The following is an 11,114-nucleotide window of genomic DNA, read 5'->3' as shown; positions in this document are numbered from 1 at the left end:
GTTTAAATATGAATGGGTGTGTGTTGTGTGTGTATGTGTGGTGCGTGTGTGTTTTTGTCTGTCTGCTATTATTATGATTATTTGACTACTTCATAGGTATTATCTGAATGTATTTCATTCTAGTTAACATTTTTATAAAATTTTGATATAGTATTTGAATGCATCTGAACGCTGAAATGGATTGTCTTAATTTCTAACTTTTATGTTTATTTATGACTTAGTTAAGGGTGGCCTCTCCACAAGTTTATTTTAAACTTATTTGGTCCTCTATAATGAAAAATAAATAAATAAATAAAAAATGCTCAACAGTTAGTATTAGTATCTGGGGTCTCGCATAGAAGGGCACTTAGCAATATTCTCTAAAATACAAAATGAATTATACTTTTGCAACAATAACAATATGCTTTGTTTCACATAAATTTTATCATTTGGATCACAGGATTTATTAACTATTTTAGTACCTATGTTATCAAGAAATAATTGCGTTTGTTTATCAACTGGGCCGAATGTCTCCACACCAATCGGGGCCAAAACTCTCGTATTGTCGTTAAGATCTTTTTACTCAGCGTTGTTAAAATTGGCAGTTTTCATAGAAGCGGAACCTGGCTTCAAAACCGTGTAATTGATGTACCTTTCGGCCAACGTGTGAGGGAACATCACATTCCAGGATTTTCAAATAGTACGCATGCTGGTTCTTTAATGACATGTATATCTGCTTTCTGGAACAATCAACGTATGTAATCATTCATGCCAGAATGCCGTGAACGTCGTGTCGGTTTGGCTCAGCAAGACATGTAAGGCATTCTGCTTTCTTGTCTTCCTGAACATGCAGAGCATTCTGGTTGCTTATCTTCTTAAACTCAACCTTCACGATAAGCCAAGGTGGCCCAACAGAGAAACATCAGCCTCACACAAGCATCTACAACCTGACACCACAGGGAACCCAAGTCTCAAGCCTAAACATACTCTAATGGAAGAGCATTGTCAAGCCTAGTACCACAGGCCGTACTGGAAATAGCCCTTAGCCAAGCAGAACCCAATTCACTTCTAACAGCCATCAGCGTTGCTTTACCTGAAAATGAGTCATTTAATTCCTCAAGTTTCGTTTTTGATATATTCAAAAATGGTTCATTCCATTTCTTTTGCGAATAAACGTTTATGTCCATTATATCACCGTAAACCGTGCACAAGCTCTAAAATGTTTCATGTCTTAAGTCATTCTGGAATACTACGTTCATTGACAAGATCTTTTCCTGGAGGGCTGCCGTGGCCGCAGCCGATGACAAAAATGCTGAAACCCAAACCTAGACCACCCATATTGACAGGCAGAATAGCCTGATTCCATACTTTATAGTCAAAAGACACATTGAATATGGTCTGAAATCATGTGCGCAGTTCACTGTCAAATTCATTTGACATTTGTTGAGACGGGCTCAGAGAGGTACGCAAAAAGTAGGACAGCCTAGGGATAAATTCTGCCTGCGTTAACAGAACAAGGGCATCATGATTGCCAATCTCTATCATCATTGATATAATATGTTGAAAATCCTCCAGCTTTTTGGCTCAAAAATTATCATGGCGTTTTTCTCTACAAACGATTATTGCGTAGTTCTAAATTGATTGCATCTTGCCCATGGATTTTGGTGGTAATCCATGAAATAAACTGCTGCAATAGTTCAATTTATATGGATGAATATTAATACCAAACATTATATATATATATATATATATATATATATATATATAATATGTATTATATGTATATATATATATATATATATATTTACAATTTTCTATAAATTCTGCCGAATGTTTGGCGTTAACATGTTTGTAGTTCGTTTTTTCGATTTTTTTCACTATTTTTTTTTCAAGTTTTTTGGTGAACGTTTAGTTTATTAAAATTCAAAATAAACTTATTTTCCGAATTCATGCTGAAAATAAGGACATATTTCGATTCCAAATGAATCATCATCAGTGCGGTTGATGTTTATATAGGGAAATATTGACTTTGTCGAAATGAACTTAGATGAAAAATTGAAAAAACGAACTACAAACATATTAACGCCAAACATTCGGTAGAATTTATAGAATATTGTAAAAATTATGGTCTATTACCAACATATATATATTCAATTTTCTTCAATTTTTCTCACTAAAGTTTTTTGGTGAACGTTTAGTCTATTAAAATTCAAAATAAACTTATTTTTCGAATTCATGCTGCAAATAAGGCCATATTTCGATTCCGAATGAATCATCATCAGTGCTTTCTGCTGTTTATATAGGGAAATATTGACTTTGTCAAAATGAACTTAGATGGAGATTGACTTTGTCAAAGTGAACTTTGATGGAAATTAGGTGTCAGGTTTCTTTATTGGCTGGTCATCTTCTTTGGTCTCCTCTTCTTCATCGGTAGCATCATATTCTTCTTTGTCACTATTTACAATGCTAGTTTTTATTACTTCTTTGTTTTCGTTGTTGGTTAAGCGCCGGGTTGGAAGTGAGGTAGTCATTTTTTGTTGTATATTTATTTTTGGTTAATTGATGTCAATTAGGACTGCTTCTGCAATTTTAAGATGCGTGTAGTTGCTGTTCTGGTATATTACTTTGGTGTTACTGTCGAGGATTTCACGGCTAATAGTGATTGAGTGTGTTGAGTCCAAATAAGATTTGATAGCACCACTCTGTTTATGCATCGTAAGCCTTCTAGTCAATGAGGTAGTAGTAATCCCGATATATGAGTCATGTTGACGTGCACAGCCGTCAAAGGGGCAATTAAATTCATATATTACGTGATTACGCCTTAGCACAGAGTTATCTCTAGGACTACAGTTGTTTTTCAGTATTAGGTGAGACGTCTTTTTATTGTTGTAATATATTCGGAGTTTAACTTTATTATTTGGGTTGGTTGGTGTGACATTTTTATTGATGATATGTTTAAGAATAGCTTCATCTACTATGTATCCAGTTGACATGTGATTTCTGTAATACAAGATGATGTCGTTATGTTGATTATTGGTACTAGGAAGGTTATTAGGTCAATATTTCCCAATATAAACAGCAGAAAGCATAAGATGATTCATTCGGAATCGAAATATGGCCTTATTTGCAGCATGAATTCGGAAAATAAGTTTATTTTGAAAACTAAACGTTCACCAAAAAACTTTAGTGAGAAAAATTGAAAAACGAACTACAAACATATTAACGCCAAACATTCCTTAGAATTTATAGAATATTGTGTATATATATATATATAAATATATATATATATATATTGTCACTAATTCTTTCTTATTTTAAAGCTCTAATTAATTAAAATTACGCCAAACAGTATTTTCTATAAGTTTTATTTAACAAACAGAATATTAACTAAATAGTTAATTACCGAATGAATATTAACTAAAACATTACGGCAAAATTAAATATCAAAACTGTCATAACGTTTTCCAATGTCACCTTCTAACTAATAAACTAAACTGGTTTATCTAATCGCCTCAGTGGCTCTAAACTATTAAGCGCTAAGCGCATAAGTTTGGAGATCGTCACATCCCCCCAACCCACGCGAGGCTGGTGGTTCCGCGTGGAAGGTCTGCATCTTTGGATCAACCCTCTCCACATCTGGACAACGTGTCAGCGACAAAGTTTTCTTTCCCTGACACATGTTGCACCCTATAATTGAAGTCCTGCAACATCAGTGCCCATCTGGTGATCCTTTGATTGGACATCTTGTTGCTATGGATCATCTTAAGCGGTGCATGATCTGACAGTACCACGAATTCGTGTCCCATTAAGTAGATTGAGAACTTCGTTATGGTGTAGACAATAGCTAATGCTTCCTTCTCTATCGTTGAAAAGTTCTGTTCAGTCAATGACAAATTTCTACTGAGGAAACACACGGGCTTCAAGATGTCGTCAACTTTCTGTAACAATGCACCAACTACTGAATAAGCTGATGCATCGCATGCTACGAAAAATGTTTTGTTGATATCCGGTATCTGTAGTATTATCTTGTCTGAGAACAACCTCTTTAGGTTCGCTATGCAGTTTATCATCTCATCGTCTGGTGTTATATTGTTCGGTTCATTTTTCCTAATTACTTGTAGCAATGGCTGCAGGAACTCAGTAAAATTTGGAAAGAATCTGCGGTAATAGCTACACAAACCTAATACACTTCTCGCTTCCTTCTTGGTTGTAGGTACGGTGATATTTAATATTTTACTAATATTACGCTGTATCGGTTGAATAGTATTATTAGAAATCACATGTCCCAGGAATTCTACTTCATAACTGGCAATATTTGTTTTGCTGGGTTTCACTGACAGTTTATTCACAGCAATTATTTTAAAAATTTTATCTAATGCAATTAAATGTTCTTGCCAGGTTGTGTGAAAAATACAGATGTCATCTAGATAGAATACTATATCTCTTCTGTGTGTAAACAATGATGACATCATTCGGTTAAATGTGGCTGGTGCATTGGCTAAACCAAAAGGCATATAATTCCACACGAAATTACCGAATGGGGTTGTAAACGATGTATAACACTTAGAATCTTCAACCATGGGTATTTGCCAGTATCCTCGTGAGAAATCTAGTGTTGAAAATATCTTTGCACCTCTTAATTTTCCAATCAAACACTCGATATTGGGCATCGGATACGGATCTATAACAGTGATGTTGTTAAGCTTCCTTTAATCTATACACATCCTCATATCTCCAGTTTTTTTCTTAACCAACACGACTGGAGCGGCATAGGGGGAATCTGAAGTATCAATAATGCCTTGTTTGTTTAATTTATGAATCTCCATCCTTAGAAAGTTTTCATGGTGAAATGGAACAGGATAAAGCTTCATACTCGTTGGCGTGTTATCACGGATCCGGATTTTATGCTTAATGATGTTCGTTCTACCCGGCACATCTGAGAAAATTACTTTGTATTTCTCAAGTAATTTTTTCATCTCTTCTTGTTGAGAAGCTGACAAATGATTTAATTTGACGTCATGATACGTTTCCGTTTGCTTCATCTCCGGTGTAGGAACTTCTACACTATCTGCTGATTGGAGGAATAACATTTGGTTGACAACTTCATGAGATGATGGTAGAGCATCGGCTATCCTCGGTAAATATTCCTTCAGCATGTTAATGCGAAATACTTTACTCTGCCCTTTCATGTTTATGGCGTAGTCAACGTCTGAAATGATCTTCATGACTTTAAACGGTCCTCTCCATTTGATAAACAATTGATTATTTATATCTGGTAGTAGCACCATTACCTCATCTCCCACCTTCAATCTTCTCAACTTTCTTCTTTGATTTATTCGATTCAATTTTATTGGTGTATTTATTGTTGAATCATTCACGACAAATTGACAAACTTTTACAACTTGTTCACGCGTTTTGACAACCAATTCGTAAGATGTCTGAACATCTGGTTTGATGTCTTGTTTTGACAACAAATCACTGTATAACGACAATGGGCCTCGGAAATTCGCGCCATAAACCATCTCAAACGGTGAGAACCCTGTTGTTTCATTCGGTATCTCCCTATATGCAAATAGCAATGGTGGTAACATTTTATCCCAGTCACCTGGATCCTCTTGCGCTATTTTATTCAACATTCTCTTCAATGTGCCATTGAACCTTTCACACATCCCATTCGTTTGGGGGTGGTATGGTGTTGTAAAGTGTTGTTTAATATTCAACGTTTGGCAGAACTGTCGAAACTCATTTGAAGTGAACTGTGTTCCTTGGTCAGACAAAATTGTATCGAGGTATCCCGTTCTAGAAAACACTACTATCAAGGCATCGGCAACATCTTTGGTTGTTATATGCTTCAACGGTATGGCTTCAGGGAAACGAGTACATAAATCTACCATTGTAAGGATATATCTATGTCCTCTTTTAGACAATACAGGCATAGGTCCGATGATGTCTACTGCAATCCTCTGAAACGGTAATTCCGCAATCGATGTTGTTTGAATCGGTGCCTAAATATACGGACCTTTTGGGCCATGAATTTGACAATTATGGCATGTTCTAACATATTGTTTAACATCTTTGGTGATGCTTGGCCAGTAAAATTCATTTAGAATCCTATTTAATGTTCTTTTGACACCCATATGTCCTGAAAAAGGCGTGAGGCGTGTCATGGGCTAATTGCAAAATTTTATTTCTGTATCTTTGTGGCACAATCAACTGCTTTGTTAGCCCGGTCTTAAGATTAACTTCTCTCACATAAATCCCGTTTTCTTGTTTCATGATTGAGGCATTGGGATCCTTTCTTGGATTCTGAATCTATTTACTCAAAGAAGGATCTTTCCACTGTTTATTTGCCATATCGTCTGGTTGATAATTCATAATTTTACCATTTACATTACCATCTTTATTTATCTCATCATTGTTGTTGTTATTTTTATTCATCTCGATTTCATCCTTGCTTCCATTATTTTTGTTGTTGTGGTTATTATTTTTAATGATTTTGACTTCTTGGTTTTCCTCATCTTCCTCCTCTTTTTTTATTATTCATCACTAGACTTGATTTATTTTGTTTTATATCTTCAATGGTTATTGGAGACTTCCTATCCGCCAGAATATCATCATCAGGAACATTATAATTTCCCTCAACATTGTTCTCTGTTTCATTGTCGTTACTATCATTCATCTTTTCTTCATCATGTACATGGTCAAGATTTTTCTCTCCACTGTTCTCTGTTTCATTATTATTATTCATTTTAACTTCATCATGTACATCCAACATAGTTTGTTCTGCGATGGGTTGTGGCTGCGTATAGTTCTGATCTAATTTTTCAAGAGCTTTTTCCTTCCTACTCCGTGATCTGGTAATCGCCATGGATTTATTGATGTCATGGTGATTTTGCCAATGTGTAATATCCGCTTCTGTACACTCTTTCACATCTGCAACATTCCCAATTATTAAATCGATGCCATCTAGGGGTTGATCTAGTACTAACGCTTTGTGCCATCCTGTCAAATACGGACTATCAACATAGATTATTGCTATAGGATGTGTACTAATCTCACCTTTGAAGTCTTTAACTTTTCCGTATTCTCCAGTATATACTATATATATTCTCCAGTACTAACGCTTTGTGCCATCCTGTCAAATACGGACTATCAACATAGATTATTGCTATAGGATGTGTACTAATCTCACCTTTGAAGTCTTCAACTTTTCCGTATTCTCCAGTATATGACTGTGGCCTCACACAATCTTGATGTATCAATAAAGTGGTTGTACCGGTATCTCTCAGCGTAATACATTTCTGTTGATCAACAAATGCTGAAATCAGTGTTAATTTACCATCGCCTTGTTAAATTTCTGCAAAAAAACTTTGTTGGTTTATACTGCGTTGATGCTTTCTTGGAATCGCTGAAGTAACAATTGTCAGTGCGATGATTATTTTTCTTGCAAATCTTACAGTATGAACTTTTATTGGGATTTTGTTGCGTACTGTATTTCCCATCTGCTCTTCCATGTTCTACACTGGTTTTCATTCTCTGACTGGTAGTTTTTGTTGTTGCGAAGAATGCGGTTTGCACTGAAGTTGGCTTGGATAACATCTGATCTAGATGAGCTGTTTTATACTGACGAATCAGTGTTGTCAACGCATCTACGGTTCGCGGACAACGTTCCTTCACAAATACCTGGACTTGTTCATTGTATGCATTGATCACAGTGTCAAGTATGATGTGGCTTCTTATTGCTTCATACGTTTTATTTACGTTAGCCATAGCTAACCATCTATCAAAATACATTGTCATATTTGTTATAAACAGACGTGGATCATCCCTGTGGTCAGGAACACTATGCAGGAATTTTTTTTCTATATTCATCCTCGGTTGCTCCAAACTGTCTCAGAAGAGCATCTTTCACAGCTGAATACTGGTTTCTCTCTTGTTCATTCAGTTGGATACATATGTTGACGGCTCTATCCTTCAAATGACCCGACAGACTTCTAGCCCACTCACGTTCTGGTAATTCACAAGCACGAGCCAAATCCTCAAATCTCGCAAGATATGAATCGATGCTCTCAGTGTCCTCATTAAAAGGTAACATCCTTCTCAATTGATGGAATTTATCAAAACAATTACCGTTATCATTCTTTTGTTGCTGTATTCTGGCCATTTCAATGTCGTGCATTCGTTGTTTCTCCCTTTCCTGGCTTTCACGTTCCCTTTCCTGGCTTTCATGCTCCCTATCCACTCGCTGTCTCTCCCTTTCCTCATGTTTATGTTTATCGATGAATTTAGAGGCCTCTTCACCAGTTAGTCCCAGCTCTTTAACAGCGTTTATATACTGAGCGAGTGACGCCATTTCTAATATTCTTACTTTTTACTCACTGCTGTTGTATGACGGTTGAAATGATGAGGACGACGACAAGTGCTAACTGGGGAGTTCTATGTTTTTTTTCTGCTGGAGTTTCTGTAGCCGACGCTGTAGCCAAGAATGTTGTTACCGAAGACGAAGAAGCTGAAGAGGACAAGAAGGCTGGTACAACTGCTACTGTTGCTGTTGAAGACGATGAAGAAGTGATGACACGAAACTGCTACTGTTGAGAACACAAGGTCACAACAAGTTTCCACAACAATTAATTTTATTTTATTTTTTATTTTATTTAATTTTAATTTATTTATTTTGTTTTTTTTTTTAATTTCAATTTAATTTTAATTTATGACAGTTTGATAATTTTACTTTAACAGCCGCAATTTTCGTTAATTATTTTTAATTTTTATTTTAAAACTCTACGCAGTTTTTCCTAACTCACGTAGGTCTTATAGTCTCGTAATCTTCTCGTAATCGCCAGGGTCGCCAAAATGTCACAAATTCTTACTTATTTTAAGGCTCTAATTAATTAAAATTACGCCAAACAGTATTTTCTATAAGTTTTATTTTAACAAACAGAATATTAACTAAATAGTTAATTACCGAATGAATATTAACTAAAACATTACGGCAAAATTAAATATCAAAACTGTCATAACGTTTTTCAATGTTACCTTCTAACTAATAAACTAAACTGGTTTATCTAATCGCCTCAGTGGCTCTAAACTATTAAGCGCTAAGCGGATAAGTTTGGGGATCGTCACAATATATATATATATATATATATATATATATATATATATATATATATATATATATATATATATATATATATATATATATGTTAAGTGAGTACCTAACATACATAAACTAGAAGAGTTAGAGAACAAATTTACCTTGCTAGTCACAACTGGTTGATGCAGTCACGAACCAAACACCCAATATGTAGTTTGGTTTCATGAATTCCATAAACCTGTTACTCTGTCGAATAAGGTTCAAATAAGTGAGTAAAAACATGGGTGATAAAAGATAACCTGCTCATGAAAGATTCGGTCGGCCAGTACGAATACATAACGTTCAGGATCTTTCAGCACGACCAAAAGTGCATTTTTGTGAAAACCTAACTCATTTTAAGCTTAGACGCGTTTCATTATTGATGTATTAACCCGGACTACTGATGAACCCCAATAACCTAAAGCGAGTTTGGTGTTCACAATAATGAACCTTTGATCGTGATGAGAGATGGTGAACAATATGAACTTGTATTGATTGACCGTATTTGCATGGTCGACTCTTTTCAACCATATTGTTACTCCCTTTTTAATTTTTATTTATTTATTTTTATTTTGTTTATATAATATCGTTGTATTTTCAGTTTTGGTTTAGTTTCTCCATTTTCGCATAACATATTTATATTAATATATAGCTATTTCAACTTATAAAGAAAAAGCCTTTTGAGGTAAAAAATGTATTTATATTATGTTTTGGTTTAGGAACGGGGGCTTTTTTTGTTTGTTCGTTCGTTCGTTCGTTTTTTATTAATTAATAAATTAACAATTAATAAATTTATTTATTTATTTATTTATTTATTACAAAATCACATTGACGTTATTGGACTGTAAAAATGTTATTGACTTTCCATTTTATTTTTGTGAGTGCCCTGAGTAGTCGAATGACACAATACGGGGACTGATGAACAAAAGACATAGAGCTAAAATTTTAAACATTTTAAAATATATTTTCTTACTTTTATTAACTATTCCAGTTTCTACTGCACTGTCAAAAATTCCCAATTTACTCTGCATAGTAAACAATAGAAAAATTATAAATAAAAACGAAAATATTGACAAATCGTTTTATTTCTTGGGCGGTAACCTGTAACCAGAAACTGAGCACTGGTTTTAGAGCTTATAAAAACAACAATGTGTCAACTGGGTACAAAAGTGAATAAAGGAAGAAAATATCATTTTTATTTTAAAGATGTTGTTCGGTAGTATGTAATTAATGAATCAAGCAAATTTCTTGCAAATATAAATATAGAAACCAGCAGGGTTTAATGCTATCTCAGATTTCTCCCATAACGGTTCTACATAGGATTGAAAATATTATTATTTCTAATGCAATAATATCGATAATGTTTACGGGATATTTCGTTAAAAATTTTTAAATGGATGTCCACAGCCAGTCGCTCCCAGCGACATACAATATAGTGCGGTCGGTTAATGTCTTCACATAATATAAATATTTCACTTCCGGACCCCAAGATATCCTTTGGTATATAGATTAATTATGTTATATAATGTTTAAAAAAAGCGGGACACAAGTTATTTGAACATTGTAAATTGTTTATTTCAACCGCAAAAAATAACCGATTTAAGTAACTGAGTAGTAACATTCATTATCTTCGATTTGCAAATTGTAACCGTTGTTTCCATGGTTACGAAGTTATTGACATTTTATATTCGCCGAAAAATTTTCAATTTCGCAAACAAACTTTTTAAATTCGTTGACAAATTTAATTATTACTTAAAAATATCAAAAATTAAAATATTATAAATAAAAATATTGTGAAAATTCGAGCTGAAGTAAATGAAATTAACATGAAAATAAAGTAAATGTGTGCTTCAATCTGTTTACTTTACTACAGACTTACATTGTCACTGCTAAGCATTTTGTCTTTAATTTTTTAGTTTTTTACGAGTAAATTGATAACAAACTGAACATAAAAATTAAAAAAAATCTGAGTTTTTATGTAAGTCGGTAATTTTTTTAA

At 34.2% G+C, this 11,114-nt stretch overlaps 2 protein-coding genes across 2 annotated transcripts; both read right to left on the bottom strand.

The window, feature by feature from the left end:
- Positions 1-6,493: 6,493 nt before the first annotated feature.
- On the bottom strand, positions 6,494-7,493 carry HELRODRAFT_175815 (hypothetical protein; the record flags this gene model as incomplete). Its single annotated transcript, XM_009023200.1, has 3 exons — positions 6,494-6,981; positions 7,172-7,280; positions 7,437-7,493. The coding sequence occupies 3 exons, from the start codon at positions 7,491-7,493 to the stop codon at positions 6,494-6,496; spliced, it is 654 nt and encodes a 217-aa protein (XP_009021448.1).
- Positions 7,494-7,822: 329 nt separating this feature from the next.
- HELRODRAFT_175814 (hypothetical protein) lies at positions 7,823-8,332 on the bottom strand (the record flags this gene model as incomplete). Its single annotated transcript, XM_009023199.1, has 1 exon — positions 7,823-8,332. The coding sequence occupies one exon, from the start codon at positions 8,330-8,332 to the stop codon at positions 7,823-7,825; it is 510 nt and encodes a 169-aa protein (XP_009021447.1).
- Positions 8,333-11,114: the final 2,782 nt, after the last annotated feature.

The sequence above is a fragment of the Helobdella robusta genome (assembly GCF_000326865.2).
Source record: "Helobdella robusta unplaced genomic scaffold HELROscaffold_35, whole genome shotgun sequence".
Lineage (NCBI taxonomy): Eukaryota > Metazoa > Annelida > Clitellata > Rhynchobdellida > Glossiphoniidae > Helobdella > Helobdella robusta.
The sequence above is the reverse complement of the archived record's forward strand: the minus strand, read 5'-3'. Positions and strand labels throughout refer to the sequence as shown.